The following is a 23,373-nucleotide window of genomic DNA, read 5'->3' as shown; positions in this document are numbered from 1 at the left end:
GAGTCACCCTTCCGTCTAAATGTTATCCTTTTGATTTCGACCTTATTTTTATTGCCCTTTTAGAAATTATGCTCAATATTTTTGCCCTTTTGGAAATTATACTCAATATTTTTGCCCTTTTAATACAAGACTTAACAAGATTGTATCATCAACAATCTTCCAGATTCCACCTTGACATTTCATATCCTCTATAACTCTCATCTTCATTTCGATTTTTTAAGTTTGATAAATTGTCTAATATTTCAGATTAAATATATTTACACAGTTCTCACCCATTAGATATAGTTCAAGTAATATATTTAATGAAGATCGAAAAATCTCACTTATATATAATAAACGTATAAAATTAAAATTATTATAAAATACATATTTAAAAAAAATATATAGTTTAAACTTATTCCAGACTTTTGGATCATTTTTGTCCACATAGTACTCCTACTATACTAGTACTATACTAGTGTATCTTTGAAAAAATTAAATTAGTCAAATTGTACAATATTTTCAAAAATTAACATACCATGTTAGCACAAATGGAAAAATGGGTCCAAATAGTAGTAACAATGAAGTAGCCAACTCAAAAACACAGATAGATAATGTGTGTCATTTAGTGAAATCACCATGTGCACAAATTACAAGCCAACTTCAAATTATTATGTCAAACATAATTTGGTCAATGACCTAAATATTTTAGAAAATAAACATCGATCTCATATCAGTTGTTCATATTATTAAAAATAATTATTTAAATTAATTAACAATTAATAAAATTTTCATTTTATGCTTATAATTAATTCTTTTGAATATAAACAAGTCTGTAAAGTTTATAAAAGATTTCTTAAAATGTAAATTAATAAAAATATTATTTTTATTTATGATACTTAAGAAGTATACATATATAAATCATACATGAAATAATTAATTAGTACTCCATTCATTAGGATTGTACTTATTTTAACAAACATATTTTTTGCTAAAATAATACTTATTTTGAAACGGATAAATAAAAATTTAAATATAGTTAAATTGGCATATGCACATATTACAACAAACTTCACCAATATCCTAGTATATAAATGATTGGCAGTTCGGCTGCTTGACAACAAAACAGTTGGCATGTTCTCATTGGTCCAATACATATGAAATTATAATATAAATTTATAAAATAACGTTAAAGTTTTATTTGAACATATAAATTAAATTTTTTAAATTATATGTTGTTTTTCATAAACATACAAAAACAAAAAATCATAATTTGGACATTCCTTTTAGTTTTTTAAAGAATTGAGAAGAGAGTCTTTTAGTATCATTTTCGTCCTTCAACTATAGATTTTTGAATTTAGATTTCATTGAATGATATAATTGATTGATACATTCTTTGAACTAAATTAATTTTCTTTTTCTATTATTTGAAACAAAACAAAAAATCACCTTCTTCTTTCATTATTTTCTGTATCTTTCTAAAAGTATGTGATTGACAAAATCTATTGAAATTTTGTAATTTTGATTATCGTATTATAGAATAGTGTTCCAATAATATTTATGCTCTAAAGTAGGAGAGATTAATCCATATCATATATAAGCAATTATAAGATGTTAAGCTCCAAACTTATATATCCTAATGTTTTTTCTATTTTCAATATATATTTTTTAAAACATATGTAACAATATATATATATGTGTGAGCGCGCGCGCAATTATAATTTTTAATAAATTTATATAATCAATTTTGTTTAACCTTCTCAATTATTTTTACTTAAATTCGAAATCAAACCAAAATATATACATTGTTAATGTCAAAAATTTATTTAATTTAATTCAATTTTCTTGGTTCGATTTTCTATTCTTCCATGAACAAATGTATGAAGCTTAAATAATTATCTAATCAGTAACCACTAAAGGGACAAAAAGATATTACAATTTTTTGCATCATAATTAATATTGGTGTAAAGTCATTTCAATAATAATAGAGTTGAAGTACTAATTCTTACTTTAGAAACTCAAGAATTCTAAGTTTACTCACTTTGTTTCATTTTATATGTCACTTTTAGGATTTCAAGATTTAAATAAGTTTATCTTTAATTATAAATTTTTAATAAATCTTTTAAGCAGTTTGAATTATCAATTATTGTGACTGATAGTACTTTTTACTTTGTTTACTAGTAATATATAAATTTCAATTTTAAAAAATTGAAGATCATATACGTAAATTTTCTGTCAAACTTAAATTGTTTGACCGTCAAAAAATAAAAAATGTCATATAAATTGGGACAGAGAGAGTAATTGTTTTCAACTATACCTCAATACTCTTAACATTAAAGAAGTAATAATTTCTTATACTGCTCAATTCTTAAAACATATCTACTCTGTCGGTTCACTTTTATTTGTCATGTTACGCTTTTCGAAAATCAATTTGACTAATTTTAAAGTTAAATTAGATTACGTTAATTCGATATTTTTTTAAAAAAAAATTGATATTCAAAAACTATACGAAAAGTACTATAAATTGCAACTTTTTGCATATATCAAAATATATATCGTAAAATATTGGTCAGTGTTCTTGTAATTTGACTCTAAAGAAGGAAATCATGACAATTAATTGTGGACGGAGGGAGTAATAAATAGAAATTATTTAGTAAACTATTCCCTTTATCTACTTTTATTTGTCATGATTTTTTCTTTTAGAATCAAATAATAAGAATTTTGATTGATATTTTATGATGTATTTTTTTTATCATATTGAAATGCAAAAATTTATAATTTATAGTACGTTTCATATAGTTTATTAATATCTAAATTTTATTTAAAAATATCAATTCGAAATGCTTTACACGGAAAATTAATTAGAATTGTTTTGGTCCAAATAAATGTTATTACAAGAATCTCAAGGGTATAATAGTAAATTAACATAATGTAATTTAACTTTGAAAATTAATCAAATTAACTTTTGAAAAGTGCAATATAACAACTTAAAAAGATCAAAAGAGTATTTATTATTTTTCTTATTAGATGTGAAAAAATTACAATTAAAATGAGACAATTCGAAATGCTTTACACGGAAAATTAATTAGAATTGTTTTGGTCCAAATAAATGTTACTAGGGTATAATAGTAAATAAAATATTATTATATAATAAGTATCATGTAAAACCAGACACATATTTAATTATAATTATACATTATATATTCATATTTTTTCATATAATAAAATTTTATTATCTAACTATAAAATTTGTAAGCTCATAAACGTTGCAAAATAGAATATGTGTTTTCAAATGTACATACAATAAATTATGTCACAACAAATTCCGTGTGATATAAAAATATATTTTATCTAATTATAGTTCAACATTTTAAAATAACGAACAACTTCTATAGTTAAATAATAAAATTTGTCGCTAATTCTTTTTAATGATAAATTATTATAAAATTCTATTTGTTATGATTTACTAGCAATTTAGTAATGGATTAGCTATAAAATACAGTTAATAATTTCAATTTTAGAAAAAAAAAAGTACAAAGGCAACACCACCATAAAGTAGAGTTTGGAGTCTAAAGGGTATAAAATATTAACAAAAATTTTAAAATGGTATATAAAATTTTATAAAATATTAACTAAAACGGCAAAATCGTTGAAACAACAGCGATTTCCTCCACCGGAAAAAGCAAAATCGCTGCAGTAATGTGATTTTTTTAAAAAAAAAAAATTCAAATCGCTGCCTAGGCAGCGATTTCCATTTCTAAAAAAAATGAAAATCGCTGCCTAGGTAGCGATTTGAAAAAAAATTACATTTTGCAAAATCACTGCAGTAGCAGCGATTTTGCTTTTTTCGGAAGAGGAAATCGCTGTTGTTCCAGCGATTTTGTCGTTTTGGTTAATATAAAATTTTATATACCGTTTTGAAATTTTTGTTAATATTTTATACCCTTTAGGCTCCGGACTCCCATAAAGTATATTAAAATTGTTTTTTGAAACGAATAAAGTGGAAAATCAACTTTTGCTTACTTTATTTTAAGTAGCTAATAATCTACTAGTTTAGTGGTGTACCATTAGTCTTATTATATTAATTAATTTGTACTTTTCTACTCAAAATTAAAAATAAGGTTAAAGCAAGTCATCATGCTTTTAAAAAAAAAGTATTTTTATGAGGGGTCAGTTTATAACTAAATCAAAAAAATCAAAAAAAATAAAGATAAAAAAGAAAAAGATTTCAGAGGATAAAATTTGTAATAATTAATTAAACTAATGGTCCCAATATTTGTTTTATCAGTGCACCTAATTCTTTTGAACTACATTAAATTGATGAGCGGTTTTTTTTGTTAAATCAAATGTCATTTTTAGTTGAAGCAAAGAATTTTTATCATAATTATTCATTAAAAAGGTATTTATTAATATTCAATATTTATCGCGAGTCGAAAGATATTATCGTCAAGTCGTTGGTATTCTATATGCATATGAATAATTCAATTTCATCGGATCCATATCAAGTCGTTTACACAATTCGTTTTGATTATTATTTGTACGACATGAAATTTCACTTATCTCAGGACAACTGAAGTTATTATCGTTTTTCATTATTTCCATGCAAAACTTATAACACTTTTCCTCGACCTTTTAACACCGGAGAGGTGTCTGACGCTATACATCGAATTACCACTTAGTACAGTCTTGCGTTTTGAATAAACAATCAGTACCCCTTGTATGCGTCGTTGTCCTAATCAAAAAATAGGAGAACATCCCTCTCCAAAAGTTACGAGACCATTGCTAATTAATTATTTTCACTGTGATCCTAATTTATGTGACATGCATTCTTTTTTTTTTAGTCATCATGAACAAATGTACATATTTCTATTTTTGGTAACAGTTATAATTCAAACTTCTCATTTATCTTTAATGAAATGATTTAACGATATATATGCCACTATTCTAGATCACAAGTTTCAAATTCTTCTCTTTTTTTTTCCTTTTAAATTTTATATTAGTCAAATACATTCACGTAAATTGAGATAAAATGAATATAACAATAAAAAATTAAAACAGAAAATGCATATAATCCAACTATAATTAAGTGGTAAGAAATAATAATATGAGAAGTACATATCTAGTATTTATTTATCTGATATAAAATCATGTGTAGATAATTGTTTTGCACTATTAAAGATAATTATTTTGCTGGTTGGTGGTGTGATTTTTTTTTCTTAGTGTTAATTAATATTAAGATTCAATGAACCTTTTGAACTTATCTATCATCTAATCACACTCTAAATGTGAATTATTTTGGAAAGCTAGACATAGTTGGACCTTTAATAATGAATTGTGGGGTATTTCTAATATTGTGTCATAAGCTTTATTTGATTATCATGAGTTTTAAAAACTTGTCTTTATTATTTATCTTTAAAATATGATAGATACATCCATAATTGATGATAACAAATCTTTTGTCATTATAAAAATTAAATTCAAGAAATATTTGTTATTGTTGACAAACAAATTATAAAATAATTAATTTCTTTGAAAAAAATTTTAATTAAAAAAATATAATGTTAATGATTCACAGATAAAAATGCTTGAGTCATATCGAATATGAATTGATAAAAAAATGAGTAAAGTGAAAATACATAAATATTTAATTCGACCTATTAAAACAAATGAAATTGGTTTGCACTCTACTCCCCTAAATGAAAAATGTTTAAGCAAGCTTCTTTTTTTTTTTGATTTCTCATCAGGTGTTCGGAGTCATATTGGAGCTCCGACTAAATTTGAATCGCGCACTGCTGGGCCATTTGAGGGTGGCGCTCCCAACATAATTTTCTCCATATCCAGAGCTCGAACTCAAAACCTCTGATTAAAGATTGTTTAAGCAAGTCATTAAGCTAATGGTTCTAATATTTGTTTTAATTCACCTAATTCTTTTTTGAGTGCATTTAAATTGAGGTGAGGTTAGTTTATAAAAATCAAAAAGGAAAAAAAAGAAGAAAAGAGGATAAAATATTTGTAATCATTAAACTAATGATCCCAATATTTGTTTTTATTTCACCTAATTCTTTTTAGTGCATTTAAATTGAGGTAGGGTTTTAGGTTCAATCAAATGAGTGATGTTAATTCTCCCCTACTACATGTATCTAAGTGCTATGTCATTTCTAGTTGAAGCAAATAAGTTTTACCCCAATTATTTGTATTCGATATTTATTTCATCAAAATAGTATAATTTAATCATAAGAATTAAATATTAAAGTTCTAACTATGATTAAATAATGGAGTAAGTATATATACACAAATCTAGCTATCATGTTCGAAAAGCTCGGTAACTGATTAAATATATGAAATGTAAATATTAGAGGTGTGTTTGGTTAAAAAAAATGCTTTTAACGAAAATAAGTGATTTACTTAATACTCTAAGATAATTTGATAAGAAAGCAGAAAATATTATTTTTTAAAATTTTATATGTAATCTAGAAAAATATATTGAGAAAGATGAGGTTGACTAGCTAGCTAATTAGCATGAGTGGAACCAGAATACTAGCTAGAAGGCTCATCCAAATCCCCGTCTTCGAAAATATATTATAAATATCAGCTTCGCCAAAATGGTGAAAAGTGAGTGGAATAAGATATATTGAATGTACGATAAATATTTATCTGATCAGATGTTTACGTTAAATCAACTCAATTTACCATAGTTAAGTGATTTAATATAGTAAATATATATGTATTAATTAATAGTGATTAACTTGTATAAGTGTATTTACAAATATATATCATACATTTATATTTGTCGGGTGCAAACATTTCGTGTGGATTACTTTTATCATAAAGAACACAGAAAAACGAAATGTCACTGGTGAAACTTATTTTCCTACTTTCTTTAACAAAGTTATTTTTCTCATATGTTACTCCATTTGTCTCTAATTACTCGTCCTTTTTATTTTATCTTTAATTATTTGTCCATTTTGACAAATCAAAAAAGAAGAAATTTTTCTTCTCTAATATACCCTCAATTTATTACTTTGAAAAATGTAAAACTTTTTGAAAATCTTAAATTTTAATTCATCCACTTCATAATTAATAAGAATAAAATAATAAACTTATTATATCAATTACTTTCTTAACAAGTGTGTCAATTTAAAAATGAACGAGAGACGGAATTAAACAATAGAAGCTTAATTTTCTTAAAAGATAAAATTATAAAAAAATGTTGATCAATTAAATATTCAAAAGTAAAAGTTCCTCTCTAGTCTCTACCAAACACACCCAAGTTTAAAGGCACAATATTTAATTAACCAACAAAGATAAATTTTATCATAATAATTACTCCCTCCTTCCGGTATTGTTTGTCATGGTTTCTATTTTTAGATTCAAATTATAAAACTTTGACTAACATTTTTACATGTATTTTTTCATCATATTAATATGCAAAAAATTGTAATTTATAGTACTTTTCATATAGTTATAGAATATCGAATTCTTTTGTTTAAAATATTGAATTGATGTGATTCAATTTACCTTTGAAAATTAGTTAAATTGACTTTCGATAAATGTAACATGATAAACAATTCTGGATGGAGGGAGTAAATAAATAAATAAATAAGTGCTATTTATATCAGGAGAAATTTATAGCAATTTGACAACACAACTAACTTTTTTGTTTTTGTGTTTGCCTTTTGTCTATTTGAAGCATATACCTCTATATTGTCCCATAGTATTTGTTTAAAGTAATATTTTATAAGGATATTCTTTTTTTTTTCTCAAGCACCATCCTTTTTCATAAATATTATTTTTTCTATATTTAAACTAACCAAGTTATATTAAAATACCACACAAAATTACCTAAGAAGAGGAGAGAAACAATACTGAGATGATTTGTATACGTGAAGACGAAATGTAAAAAAATATTATTATAAAAAAGAACTTAAAAAGGTGATTAAAAAATACATAATACGTTTATATTGATTATATTTTTTTCGAGTCAAAAATACATCGGAGGAGTTATCAAAATTTTAAGTTCCAAATTCATAATTATTTAAGCGGTGAATCATAATAGGAAGATTATTATACAGTTAATAATTTATGGATTACTATATAAGAATTGCTTAATATTGCGACTTTTTTTTTAAGATAGTCTTATTTTCATGCATTATTAATATACATATTTTTTAAAACTTTTTATTTTGTATAAAATTTCATATATTATATCGAATCTCAATACACTCAAATATAATTTTCGATTAATTACAAAAGGATTATATACTTATAATTTTATACAAAGATTATTCTTGTTTTCCTCTTCTCATTTAGATTGTTTTTTTTTTTTAATGAGAAGTTTATATTTTCGAAAGAGAAATGTATTTTATTAAACTAATAAATTGATTTGCAATCCACTAAAAAATAAAAAAATAAAAAAACTGAAACTGACATATTTACAGGGAATTTATATTCCCTATCCTTTATAGTACTTTCATTTCGTACTTTACCTTTTTTTTTGCGGTAGATTTATTTTTTAAATTATGAATAATATATATTTAAATATTATATTCATCAAAATAATATACACATAATACTTCCATTAATTCATATTAAGTAATTTATTAAGATATAACACACCCATTAATAAAAATAGTGAAAAACACAAACTAAAATCTTTTTTGATTTATTATTCTTTGGATTATTTTCAAAGTAATGTCCTAAAAATGTAAAATAATTTTTAAATATATTAAGCAAGGGGTTAATATGAAAAAAAAATCCAACTTTTTAAAAACTTTAACTTTTTTTTACTTATTTTAAATTATTAAAAAATTCAACAATCTATTTAATTTAAATTAAAGGGAGTACAATAATATATACATTAAATAGATTAGGAAATAATGTGTGACAACTATTCAAACAGAGTGTAACTAAACATGTACTATTATAATTAAATATGTCCATGTGAGAGAAAAACAGAATTTGTACTGACTAATAAACTAAACCTACCCCATATCCATTATTAGAGTAATAAAAACACATCTTTCGATATTAATAATATGGAAAATGCATAAATATTTCTTTAATTTATGTTTAAAATTTCGAAGACACACTTATACTATACTAACGTTCTGTTACTCTCTTGAACTTATTTTATAAGTAATTTTCTATCCCTTTTGGGCCTACATAGCACTAGCTTGAAAAAAATAAATCAACCAGCGTTGGACCTACAAGATAGTGTCACGTAGGCCAAAAAGGGGTAGAAAATTATTAATAAAATAAGTTCAGGGGGTAATAGGACTTTAGTATAGTATAAATATGTCTCTGAGATTTCGGACATAGGTTGAAGAATACTTGTGCATTATTCCTTAATAATATAAAAAGTCTTCTGTTATTTCTCTTTCGTTTCAAAATAAGTATTACTTTCATAAAAAAAAAATAATTATCACTTTTAAAGATCAAGACAAAAAATACTTATTAGTTTTAATTATACTTTTGTAATTTAAAAAAATCACTTTTTCGGATAATAATTATTTTTTTAAGAATATCTAATGAATAAAAATAACTTAATAAATTTCACCTTGTATTTTTTGTTCTCTTAAAATAAAAGTCAAAAACACATTGAAGGTATCATAACTTTCAAATTTCATGCCAAACTATGTTTTCAAATTTCATGCCTGAATTATATTACATGAGAGTTTCATACTTAAATTATCACTAAATATTTATCAAAATATATACTTAACTGTCATTATTTATCACTATTTCACATGAGAAATATTAAACATATGATAATTAAAATACGTTTTGATATTTCTGATTTTCAACTTTATTTCATAAGAAAAGTAAAATGAGGTAAAAAATATTTATTTTAGATTTTTCAATCGGTGTTCGATATTCAGAATTCACATTGAAACCCCTGCTAAATTCGAATAGCAAACTACCAAGGGTGGACGCCGTGGCCGTTAGGGTTGTCCAATTCGAGAAAATTACATCAAATACAAGTAAAATGATATACAAAGTAAATTAAATAACAAACTTTTTGATATCCTTGACAAAATAGGTTATTGTAGCCCAACAATTGCAAACCCTTTTGTTATGCAATGTTTGGTTATCTTTTGTAAAAAATTCTGACTCTCCCACTATGTTAAGGATATAACAATTCCACCACGTCCCACTATATTAGTAAAGAAACATTTATATTGAAAAAAAACGAATACAGTATCATAATATTATAATGGAAAAATAGTTTGAAATATTCGAACTTTGATCAAAATTGTTGTAACAATACCGAACTTTGAAAATAAACTTTTTACCTCTTTGTATTTTAAATATATATATATATATTCACGTAGACATTATAAATATTATATAATTTTAAATAATAATGTATTTACGTGAGCACATGTATTTTTTCGACCCTTTTCCCGAATTATAATTAATGGATGTTCTCTCACACATGGTTGAATAGTTTTTTTAGAAAAATGTGACAACTGTTTTTTTTCAGATCAGCCTCTTTGAAGACGAAAACCAGAAATCAAAGCAATTCTACTCCTAATTTATAGCAGTAAAACGAAATCAAGCTTTCCATTTTCTTCTTTCTTCTTCCATTTTTTGACTTAAAACCTAAAAGGGTCCTTCAATATTCCCCTAAAAGTCTCATTTTGATTCAAATCTTACCATTATTGGAATAAAGAAACAATTTTTTTGCTGTTTAAATGTCATTTCTTGAATACCCAAATGGCTATTTTGATTCAAATGAAGCAATCTTTTGTTGTTTAGATGTCTTTTTTTGAATACCCAAATGGCTATTTGAGTTTCATTGTTACCATTATTGGATAAAGAATCAATTTTTTTGCTGTTTAAATGTCATTTTAAGAGTACCCAAATAGCCAAATCTTACCTATTTTTGATAAAGAAATTGTATCTGTGTGTAAATTTTTGTCGGTATGGTAATTTATTTCCAAATGGGTAGGAGAAAATTGAAGTGGGGTTTGGCTGATGATGAAGAAAATGTATAGGGATTGATTTTGTCTTCTTTTTTGAACAAATTGGAAGTTTTTTTTTTTAGCAAATGGAGTCAAGAATGGATCAATATGAGATTATGGAACAGATTGGTCGTGGAGCATTTGGTGCTGCAATTCTGGTGCATCACAAGCAGGAGAGAAAGAAGTAAGGAGTATATTTTTTTTTCTTTTTTTGAGCTTTGAATTTCTCATTTGGTTTTGTAAAATTTGATTTCTGGGGTTTATGGAATTGATAGGTATGTGCTAAAGAAGATTCGTTTGGCTAGACAAACAGAAAGATGCAGGAGATCTGCTCATCAAGAGGTACATTTTTTTGTTCCTTCTAATTGGTTAAGGGTTTTACTCTCTCTATCTCTACGAGGTAGAGGTAAGCTCTGCGTATACTTTACCCTCTCCAGACATACCTGGTTCAAGTTGTTGTTGTAAGGATTTTACCTTTTGTCCTTTTGTTTTTATTTGAGTTTACTATATAAGGAGTGAGAGGGGTTACTTACTCAGAAGAAAAGATTCTTTAGCTATATCTATAGAGTATAATGTCCTTACTTTCCAGATTCTGAAATTGCATATGATTAGCTACTGTTGGAGTTTGACTTCCACTTCTGGTTTTTTTCTTTGATTTCATTCTAAGTTGGACTATTCATTGAGTGCTTAAATAGGTTATTTGAGTTGATTTATCATGTGGTCACTTAGTCAATAGTTATTATCCTAGAAAGTCATTTTCTTTGTTGTTTCTATGTTGAAGAAATTTGGAATCAATAAGATAGGCGTCTCTCTTAGATAAATAATAAATATTAGATGAGTGACCATTTGAATAGTTAGCATAAAGTCACTTTCTTTGGTTAAAAAAATTGGAATCGAGAAGAAAGTTGACTTTTTGGGATAATAACTATCTCATCTGGGAGATTAATCTGGGGTTATTTGAAAACCATAGACTCTCTAGATATCCCAGCTTTTGATTTTTTCTAATCTTCTCTTGCTATGAAAGCTTGTTGATTGTAGTGGATATCAGTTTTATAGAGATTCCAGATTCGAAATTCATCCTGTTCTTTTAATTATAAGGGGAGCTTCATGAAGAATACATTGCACTAATCCATATCTTTCTTTTAATTATAAGGGGAGCTTCATGAAGAATACATTGCACTAATCCATATCTAGCTTCTTAAGCTTTTCAAGATACATTACATGTATATATATTTTTTAATCTGATAGTGACTTCATTTCACGTCTTAGTTTTTGGGGACGTGTGGCTTTTATCTGAGCATGTCGCTAGCTGTGCTAATTAATCTATACTTCAAGATTTTAAACAAAGGCGTAATCCAAATTTTGATGTGCAGATGGCGTTAATTGCACGGATACAACACCCGTTTATCGTAGAATTCAAGGAAGCATGGGTAGAAAAGGTGAAAAGAATGAAGTTTTGGTCACTGTGGACTTACCTTCTCTGTGCTGATTGTAACTATTTTGCTCTTTGTGTTAATCATAATGCAGGGTTGCTATGTTTGCATTGTTACTGGCTATTGCGAAGGTGGCGATATGTAAGTTTCTTAAACAACTGAAGTTATGTTGACATAGTTTTCTACTATTATTGCTTTGATAATAAAAAAAAAAAACATTTTTTTATAGGGCTGAACTGATGAAGAAAGCAAATGGACAATATTTTCCGGAAGAGGTATGTTGCCAGATTATTAAACTTATTGTTAGTTAACTTTAGATTGTAGATCACAGACATGGCCAAAAGAGTTTATAGCTATTAGAACTTCGAGATGAATCGTTCACTTCATAGGTGTTACTGTATGATTTATCTAAAATAACCTTCAAATAATCAATATTTTTTTTGTTGACCATTTAAGTTTATGTTTGCAGAAACTTCTGAAGTGGTTCACTCAACTACTACTGGCGGTAGAATATCTGCATTCAAATTATGTGCTGCACCGTGACCTTAAAGTATGTAATTTGATATTTGTTAACATGTTGGTGTTTACTGTTCTCTCCTATTTTCCTAAGATAATTTTACGTCTGTTCTGGCAGTGCTCAAACATCTTTCTCACCAAGGAACAAGATGTTCGCCTTGGTAAGTTCATGCAGGTGTTTTTCACTGAAGTTGAGAGGAATGCAAGTCTAATTTTGACAATACTTTTTGTTGCAGGGGATTTTGGGCTTGCTAAAACATTGAAGGCAGATGACTTGGCTTCTTCAGTATGTGTCTGATACATATATTGCCTTTTAAATTACTGTCCAACGAAGTGCAAAAATTTGCACTATAGGTACCATAGTTAGTATTGTTTGATATGGACATTATCGAAACTTTAGATAGGGCTACTAACTTTAGTTTGCACCTGTAGAAAAGTATAAAACAATTTGGTTGACATTCTCAATTGTTTAGAATATGACATTGAAGTTTGACATACATTTAGGTGATATGCTCCTTTTAGTTAACTATTTTTGACATAAATATTAGCTAGTGATCTAAGGAAAAAAAAAACAGGCACAAACTCGAGGATTTCCATATGATATACAATAATTACTATAATTTTATGTATGTTGCTGCTAACTTACAGACACGATACTAACAGAGAAAGCAAACCAAGGATGCACAGTGGCCGACTCGACCCCCACCTCAAGTTCAAATAAAGGAAAAAACATGAAAAGAAAAATGAAAGAGATGTCATTTACAAGTAGTCATGCAATACCTGATCAAAATGAAGTAGTTATGCAATAGCTTAGGATGAAAGAGACACTTTAGGATGCTGATGATGTTTTTGTTAAATATTCCAGGTAGTTGGAACGCCCAATTACATGTGCCCTGAACTTCTTGCTGACATTCCTTATGGTTTTAAATCAGATATTTGGTCCCTAGGTATGGAGCTTTCTTTACCTCATGCTCTCTCCATCAAAGTAGTGCATTTATATCAAGCAATGCTATATGACAATGGTGTACATTGTATGAAGTACCACATGTACATTTATTTGTAATTTTGTGGGAAGATACCAACATATATATGTCATCTGACTTTATGAGAAATTATTTCTTCACCAGGTTGCTGTATGTATGAAATGGCTGCTTATCGACCTGCATTTAAAGCATTTGTAAGATTCTTTTTCTCCTCTTCTCTATTACTTCTATGTTCATGGCAACTCTTGGGGTCTTTGATGAGAAAGAAATTGAGCTACCCCATTTGTTACTTGGTTAATTTCATACGTGGACCACAAATAATAGTGAAACTGCATATATTAGAAAACTTAATAGTCCAAGTTATCCAGCTGTCATTGTTGCTTGAAGGTCTACTGACATTCCAGATTTATATTCATTATATAAATGCATTTCAGTACTTCTGTAATGTGAAAAGTTCTGGATGAACCTGTTTTAGATCTGAAGGATATTTTGGTTTCACATAATCTGCAAAACACTCACAATGTGGTGCAGTTTTCTTATTGAAGTAAATAAGTGAACAACCACGTCCATGAACTTTTCCTTGTATCTGTCTTCCTTTAAGTTAAGATTGGACTGAAAGTGTTTCTTTAATCACGATTCAGGACATGGCGGGATTGATAAGCAAGATTAACAGATCATCCATTGGGCCTCTTCCATCATGTTATTCTCCATCCTTGTAAGTCTGACATTTGTTCGTGTCACTGCAAGCATAACTTACATTTTGGCTAAGGTTTTGTTATTCTTGATCCTTGCAAGAGAATCATTTAAAGAAAAAAATTGCTACAAAAAAGTTAAATCACTATGATCTGTATAGGCCTATTATAAAGAAAAAAGTTGTTAAAATAAATAAATAAATGAAACAGAGGAATATCAGATCGTGTGTACTTTCTGATCCTTACGGCGGATGTTACGTCTTCAAGTTTTGGTATATTGTTTTTTTACAACCTTTAATTCATTTTTTCACAGAGTGTTCTTGATTTGACTTTCGCCTATTACACTTAGGACAGAATGTAAGTTTAGTATATTCTCTAGGATGATGTGCTTAAGTCTCAGTAGTGAATGTATTCAATCTAAAGGTATTTTTCCAATTAGTGTCTACTTCGAAACAGCCTCTCTGCCCCACAAAGGTATGGGTAAGGTCTGTGTACATGCTAGCCTCCGCAGACACCACTTGTGGGATTATGCTGGGTATGTTGTTGTAGAGTCTACTTCAATTGTCATGGCAGTGAATTTCCATAACTTTCTGGATTTTTATCTCTTAATTTGAAGAGGCTGAAGCATGTTTTGTTATTGTCCCCTTCCAGTTTGGATGCCAGGGTAAATTGTGGCGAAGTTATCTGTTTACCATGTTCCAGTTGAAAGTCAAGTCAAAACTCTATTTTAGCTTTTTGAGTTTACTTGTGCTATTCCTTCTTTTTTTATTATTGGATTTTTGTAGCAAATTTCGTCAGCAATCTGGTTTAGTTTCAGTTGTTTGTCGATTATTCACGACATAGAATAACCCATATAAAAGTAAATTATAGTATAAAAAGCTTAACTTGAATAGAATTCATTGATTAGTATGTGACACTACGGCAATCCGCAGATGCTCATCTTAAGTAGTTGTTGCAATTATCAATGGATCTTAGTTCCAATCTTGATACTGATACACTTTTCTTCTGTTATATATTGTTTTTCACAGGAAAACACTTATTAAAGGCATGCTAAGAAAGAATCCTGAGCATCGTCCCAGTGTAAGCTTACCATGACTTGCTCCTACTTCACTTGTGTCAGATTAATACTTCAATCATTTGACATCAACCTTTCCAGGCTTCCGAGCTCCTGAAGCACCCGTATTTGCGGCCGTATCTTGAGCAATACCGACCATCCTTTATAACTCATGTAGGAAACTATCCTGAAAAACCTCTCACTACTGGCCGCGACTCAAGAAAGAATATGGCAGAAAGCCAAAGTAGTACAAGTTCCTGTAGTGATAAAGATAGTTTGAAGTCAAAGGAGAAAAACATCCAAAGCAGGGCTTCCAATTATGATTACAGGGGCACTGATGTTGATGTGGCATTTGTTGACGATGATATTGACTTTAGGCAACTTCATTCCTTTGACGAAGATACTGGAGATGATGCTTTTCCTGAAGATACAGATGAATTTGAATCTAAGAACATTATTGATGATGAGAGGAGATGTGATGCAGAAGCTAAGCAACCTAGAGCAATAAAAAATATTATTCTGGCTGTGAAAGAAGGAAAAATGAGAGAGCATAGCTCCCCAATGAGGGGCAACCGACCGAAGATTGGTGCACAGAAAGCTAACGCTGAAGCACCACCAAAGGTCCCAAAACCAAGTTCAGTTGCTCCTTCTAAACCCAATGCAGAGATGCCATCTCCCGGATCAACAAAGGCTGGATCTGATTCCACCAAAAGGAATCATGGACTGCCTGCTTTAAAGCATCAGGTGATTAGCTATCTAATCTTCTCATCTCCATTAGTATTTGCATATTGGTTTATATGTGAAATTTTTAGTGACCCTTTCCTTGCAGTTACCTGTCATCGATTCCAGTCCCAGGACTAAACCTAGACATGAGGGTATCTCCTCGCCTGCTCCTTCAAAGCATGTTGCTGAAGATGGAATTCCTGCAAAGCAAAGACTGCGAACACCTCCAAACTTTACTAGACGGCCATCATTCCCCAGAAGGACAAAGCAAGTGGGGCATGATGCCTCAAATACTCCTAACAATAATGTTAAGTCTGGTTCCAATGACAATTCTCCGTGTCTTGAAAGGACTCCTGATTCTACGCCTGATGGATTCCATACACATGCTACAAATAACTGTGTGCAACATTCTCGAAGAGTTTCATTTGGAGCTTCAAAAGAAACACAAGCAGAAAGTAGTGTTTCTGCTTGTTCTTCTGTGTCAATTCAAGGATTTGAACTTTGTGATGATGCAACAACTCCTTTTATGAATTTAACGGAGCAGATGCTCCAAGGTCATGAAAGAGCTACTGAAACTGAAACCACGAGATCAAGGCCCTCTTGGTCTACCACTAACTCATCTCACTCGGAGGTTGCTTTTAGTTTAGGGGAGGAAACCCATGATAATAAGAATTCTGAACCATGCTCCATCGAGAAGTACGACGAGCATCACACTGTGGATGTTGGTGCTTGCAATCAGAAATCAATTTCGACTGTGGCCACTGAAAGTGCCTTCCCTTGCTCCAAAGAAATGTCCGTCTTTGAAGATCATTCTACAGCTCGCAGACTTGATGTTATGAAGGATCTTTTGCCTCTATCAGACCCCACTTCAACATCTTCTGGGGACGATAAGTTTATGGTGAAGGTGTCATCCTCAACAACAGAAATTGCCTCTCCCACTGCTCCCCCCGTTTCATTCAGCCAAACTAGTCTACCACACTCAGATGTCACTTCAAAATCTGATGACGATGACAAGTTTATTACAATGGAACTCTTGTGCACTCCCACTGAAAGTACTACTCCTTCACTCCCTCCTTTTTCACCTGCTCTAAATAATTTGTTGTCAGAGAAGGGAATTGCTCCGAAAACTATGGTTCTTGAAAAAACAGCTGCCTCTCAGCTTACACCAGCTTCCAATGATGTCATACATGTCATACGGCACAGTAGTTTCCGAGTGGGTAGTGAGCAATCAGTGATGGACTCCGTGGAGAGAAATGTTGATGTTGGGCAACCAATAAGTGTGGTTAGAGATGAAGTTGATAATAACAGTCGAGATGCTGTTGGGGCTCCAAATGCTTCTACTTCTGCTGGATCAGTGATTCTTAATTCCAATATCCCTGATGGTGTCCATAATAAGGAGATTGATGTAAGAAACCACAGCATTCCTACTTCAGCACAACGATTAGATTCTCCAGAACCAGTTGCAGAGGAGGAAAGGCCAATGAAGGAAATGTTAGATGTCAAGTCTTTTAGACAGAGAGCAGATGCACTTGAAGGTCTACTTGAACTATCTGCTGACTTGCTGGAACAAGACAGATTAGAAGAGCTTGCTGTTGTTCTTAAACCATTCGGCAAGAACAAGGTCTCACCGAGGGAGACAGCTATCTGGTTAGCCAAGAGTATGAAAGGAATGATGCTTGAAGATTCTGCGCGAAATTCATGATCCATTATGCTTGTTTTATAGTGTTGCTCACTTATTATTTTTTCTTTATGTCATTCAACTTCCTATTGAATTCGCGAAGAGAAGCAGTTGAAGAGGTGCTTTAACTTTGCTTTTTCACATTAGTATTTATGTAATTCATTCACTTCTGTAATTGTATATAGATAGATAGAAACTTTGAATAAATCTTTGATGTGCAAAATGTAAGGATGTTTTGATATTTGATGGTGTGCATTGTTACATTTCTTGAGTAGCACTTCCTTTGCACAAGACTCCTTCCTTCCTTCCATTACCTTTAATGAATTATTGGCTACGAAGGTAAACACTCTTCACTTTCAACCATGAGGTTGTGACTTCGAGTCATTAGAGGAGCAAAAAAGTGGGCCCTTTTAGAGAGGAGGTAAAAAAATATGTAAACAAAAAACGTTTAGCCTATATTAGGTACTATAGTTACAGCTTAAGAAAATTGTAATTCGTGGTTATAGTTTTCTCATTCTCGCTATTCGTTTGATTTATATATAACTCGCCTTGTTTGTATATATCCAGAATTTTGTATATGCTTGCTCTAACTATTTGTAAACGATATATGAAAAATTCATAATAAATTACTCTATTTGTGTATTGACAGCCAAAATATACAAACAGAATTGTGAAAAAATCATAAATGTATAAATATAGAATTTGTATATATTTACCCTATTTGTATTTTCACAAGCGAATTACACAAATGGATACAAATAAACAAACCGCAGTCTCCATGGCAAACAAAACTATAGACATTATAACTATAGAGCTTTATTATATCTATTCTGTTTGCTATTTCTAAAATTTTCTCTAAAATTGTACTAACAAATTATACCATATTGGAATCTTGATTTTGTGAAACTATTTTTAGCTAATTTTTATTTTGTAGTTTAGCTAAAACTATTTTTTTTTCATTTAAGAGTGTCTAATTTTTAAATAGTTTTGAATAAAGAAAATAACTCTTTAAATTTTATTTTTTTTTTATTGTTTTTAGATCTCCTATATATAAAAACAAAAATATTTGATGACAATAGCATAAGATTTAAAGCAAACTTGTGAAAGACTAGAGAACCAATTAACCCACTAAAAACTATGACAGAATTGCCTAATGTAACTCGATTATGCCCTCATAGTTACACCTTTTAGATAATTACAAAATATAGCTATATTTTAGTTGATACACATATTTTTATAGTCGTTTTTAATAGAGAGTATTTTATCTTCTAATATGAAACTTTTTTATGCGAATTCGAATTTCAATATGAATATCATCGAGTGAAAAACTAAAAAAAATATGTGCATATATAGATGCTCTATATGTTGCACCAATATATACATTTTTGAAAGAAAAATATAATAATATTTTGAAGTAACATAACGTCGCTGTTGTATTTTCCTTAAATAAATAACATAATCTTGATATTGACGAACTTTTTAAAAAATTTACTATTAAATATAAATAAACTATGATAATTTTGATAAATAAATAATTCCTTCTCGTAAGACCACCATAATGGGAGTTATTTATAATTTTTTCATAAAATATTATATTTTCATATCGTAACGTTTTACAAATTACAATTTTTCTTAAATATTAGCTCGTTTAAACACACTAAACCCCTCGTATTTTAATAATTTTTCGATTTCAATTTATTGATCGATTCGATTTTTAGAGCCGTCCGTATACCCAAGAAGAGACCTGTTGGATTCCGGCCCGCCAATTTAAACAACCCACTGAACTCAACTCAACTGGAACTGAAACGACACAGTATTTTCGTCTTCCTCCGGCGAACCTGCTCTTCTCCGGCGAAGTCTCCTCATAGGTATACCTCTATCCTTATACTCCAATTTCTTCTCTAAACAGAAAAACCCTAATTTTTTTGTTGTTATTCCTTGCCCTAATGATAGATTTTGGGTTTTAAAAAATTGCATATTTGGATTGTATTGCAATGTTGTTTTTTTTTTTGTAATTTTTTTATTTGATTGTGTTTGAATGTGTATAAATTTTGTAACTTGGATACCCAAGGGTGTGGTCTAGTGTCAATTGGAAGTTGAGAATTGTGAGGTTTTGGGTTCAAATCCTAGTAGAGACGAGAAATTGTAGGTTTCAAGTTTTGGTGAGCAAAGTTATTGTGTACATGTGCTGGTGGTGTATGAAGTGTGTAACTTGGGCACCCCAAGGTTGTGGCAAGTGTTAATGAAGTAGGTTGATAATCATGAGGTGTTAGGTTTACATCCCCATTTAGACAGGAATTATTTCTTTCTATCTGTTCAAATTTTGGTGGATAAAGTTATCGCGTACATCTGTTGGTGGTGTATGAAGTGTGTAACTTGGGCACCCAAGGTTCAATGTTGTCGCTAGTTTTAATAAAGTAGGTTGAGAATCATGAGGTGTCAGGTCCCCGTACGAACAAGAATTATTTATTTCTATATGTTCAAATTTTGGTGGACACTTACATGTGCTGGTGGGAGGTAGTAGGTAACCTGGCCCGTTGGACACAAAGGTTGTATAAAAAAGGGGAAGTGTGTAACTTGGTGTTCAATTGGTCATTAGACTGATTATGCAATGAGTTGTTTCAATATTTTTACAAGCAAGTTCTTGCACAAGTCTTTCAAATTTCATTGTTTTGCTTGTGGTTATTTAGAAAAGTTACTTATAGTTATCCTTTATGTACTTTTATTCCCTCTAATCCAATATTTTGTCTAACTGTGATTACGAGGAAAAGAAAAAGTCCCCTGCAACTTGAAGCAATAGTTCCAAATTCGTACATCTTTCATTTGGAGCGACCAGAACAATAATTTCAATGGTTAAGCAATGCATGCCCAATTGATTCGAAAATCAAGAATTGATACGCCATTTTAAAATAGCTAATAAAAATATGTATATAAGAGTTCATTAGAGCATGCTGCTGTCTGTTCTTCAGGGGTACTGAAATGAGGTCACCCAGTTTAACCACAACATTGTCCATGCACACTAGTAAAGGAGAACCATATCGAAGGAAAAGAAAGGCGTGAAATTGTTTTCCATTCTTATTATTAGTAGAAAGCATGATCTTTCTTTAACTCTTCTCTTTTAACTGAACTGTACCCATAGGCTTGGTGAGAATTTCCAGAATTGGAGCCAACAAGAGAAGCATCTCTGATATGGCTTATGGAGGCACAAATGTCAATCCATTGGCAGCAACAGGTGGTTCAACAACAGTGAGGCAGGTGAAGCTGGAAAAAGAATGTGAGCTCCGAGTTGAAGCCAGCGCTGACTCGCCTCTCCGTCTTCGGCTCCTAACTGGCACGGCTGAGATTTTTGGGACTGAAATCCCTCCTGGAATCTGGCTCAACTTCCCTCCAAGACTTAAATTTGCAGTATGATTCTATATCCATCATCTATTAATGAAATGAATGTGTGCCCTGGAATGATTGCTTTACTGTGAAAATCTTTGCTGGATGAATCTAGTAAATGCCTCAAGTTTCATTAATATATCTTTTGCACGTGAGTATCAATTTAGGTTATGTTTGATAAACAGAACTGCTTACTGACATACAAGGATAGGAAAAATTCTTTCTAGATTTACATGGATTAGAAAGAGCCTAGCTAGATGGAGTAGTTTCCAGTTTCCACTAGGTGGGAGCTATTCATAATTGCATGGATAACCCCCCCCCCCCTCTCCAAATGCTTTGGTCTAGGTAAGATCGCAACCATCGTGTATGTCACGGGTTCAAACCTGCCTAACACAAGAGCATGGTATATATTTTATTGGATAAGGTAAAGGTTTACTAAATAACTGAGTACCAAAGGTAGAGAGGTGGGCCCATTTCCACTGAGTTTGGAACTGTGCACCATTGGCTCCTTGGAGATTTCTCGGGTATAAAGAGAACTGCTATAAAGGACAGGAGAAGGTACAGAAGGCGTCCTTACTAAGAATATTGGACATGTTCTTCAATCAATACTAGTCAGTTGATTGAAATAGAGATGCTGGATTGGAAGAAGCAGTGGGCTTGTGGGGAGTTTCTTTTGATGTTTAGAACAGAAGAAGGGTTTTGCAGATTGTCCTCTGGAAATTTTAACTTGTCATGAGAATCGTTCTGCAATCACATTTGGGTTGAACTCCCGAGTTTATTGAGTAATTCAAGTTGTATTAATGTTAGGCTACACTAAGTTGATGCTGAAACTGTTACTCGGAAACTAGCAAAAAATTACTTAAGGAACTAACAAAGTCAATCGAAGAAGCATTCTTTACAAGATCTGACTTAAATGCCAAAAAGTGCTGCAGTAAACAAATTAACTTTTGTCTTCTGTATAGGGTTTACCTTGCCTTGCCTTGCCTTCACACACTTTTTGTTTCTTTCTCTCCACAAGGTTCAGCAAATATCGGCAGGAATGGGTATACCAAATATTTTTGAGTCCCTTCTTAGACTTCTCTCTTCCAACAAAGAATCAGCTCCAGATGGTCCTTGTCATAGCCCATGGTACCTTGGATGCTCAAAAAATAGGTATCACAACTGAGATGCTAAGAGACAGTGTAAGCAGTTTATGAATGATGTTAAAATCTGCTGCTAAGTGCAACCTTAAAAGAAGTAAGATGCTTCAACAGTTTGTCTGTGGTAGGGGAACTCTGTGTAGTCCAATACATGGTATTTGTGGATACAGTATTTTAGTTTGTTATTAATCTAAAGAAGAATAATTTAGATATATTTGATTCTTCGGGGTGGCCCAGTGGTTTGAGCTTGGACTTCCATGTTGGAGGTCTCAAGTTCAAAACCCCTTGCCAGCGAATGCAAGGTCTGCCTTTTGGGTCGAGCTCGTCGCACCACGCTTGCCTAGTGCGGGTTACCTTCCCTATGTGATTTGCGAGCTATTGCATAGAAGCGGGTGTTTTACCCTGTGCGCACCCAAAGGGTAGAGGCTGCGGGTTTCCCTTGTCATAATTTTTTTTGGATATATTTGTGGGAGGTTTTATTACTTTCGAGGTGGTCTTTGGCAGACCTGTAAATTTGTTTGAAGGTTTGCTTGTTTGTGATAGTTGATGTTACAAATACTAGTAGTAGGTTAGGATACTTTGTTGTACAATTGACTTAATTTTTTGCTACCTATTGTGACTACCTTTATAAGCTATTTTGATGCAATATCTTGTGTTTGGGGGATGTTAGAAGTCTCGTATTAGTTGTGGATGGGTAATTGATTTCCTTGTATGGTTGTAGATACTAGATAATCCTCATAATGACGTTTGGGTTGAGTTAGGCCAAATTTCACCTTTTTAGCATGTTATTAGAGCTGATGAATCCATCTCAATGCTTGGTTTACCCGATGT

At 30.5% G+C, this 23,373-nt stretch overlaps 2 protein-coding genes across 2 annotated transcripts in view; both read left to right on the top strand.

Annotated features, from left to right (window-relative positions):
- Positions 1-10,395: 10,395 nt before the first annotated feature.
- Positions 10,396-18,296, top strand: LOC107007830 (serine/threonine-protein kinase Nek5-like). Its single transcript, XM_015206629.2, has 14 exons — positions 10,396-11,127; positions 11,219-11,285; positions 12,317-12,382; positions 12,471-12,517; positions 12,606-12,651; positions 12,846-12,926; positions 13,011-13,053; positions 13,129-13,178; positions 13,758-13,839; positions 14,020-14,069; positions 14,517-14,590; positions 15,596-15,647; positions 15,724-16,365; positions 16,451-18,296. Exons 1-14 carry the CDS (start codon positions 11,030-11,032, stop codon positions 18,044-18,046), a joined length of 2,994 nt encoding a protein of 997 aa, XP_015062115.1. The 5' UTR covers positions 10,396-11,029; the 3' UTR covers positions 18,047-18,296.
- Positions 18,297-19,734: 1,438 nt separating this feature from the next.
- LOC107001065 (protein CLP1 homolog) overlaps positions 19,735-23,373 on the top strand; it is an 11,925-nt gene continuing 8,286 nt past the window's right edge. The window contains exons 1-2 of the mRNA XM_015199406.2: positions 19,735-19,890; positions 21,162-21,427. Of these exons, the coding sequence (XP_015054892.1) occupies positions 21,212-21,427 (216 nt within the window). The 5' untranslated portion in view covers positions 19,735-19,890; positions 21,162-21,211. The remainder of the gene's footprint in view (positions 19,891-21,161; positions 21,428-23,373) is intronic.

This window comes from Solanum pennellii, chromosome 1 (genome assembly GCF_001406875.1).
Source record: "Solanum pennellii chromosome 1, SPENNV200".
Lineage (NCBI taxonomy): Eukaryota > Viridiplantae > Streptophyta > Magnoliopsida > Solanales > Solanaceae > Solanum > Solanum pennellii.
The sequence above is the reverse complement of the archived record's forward strand: the minus strand, read 5'-3'. Positions and strand labels throughout refer to the sequence as shown.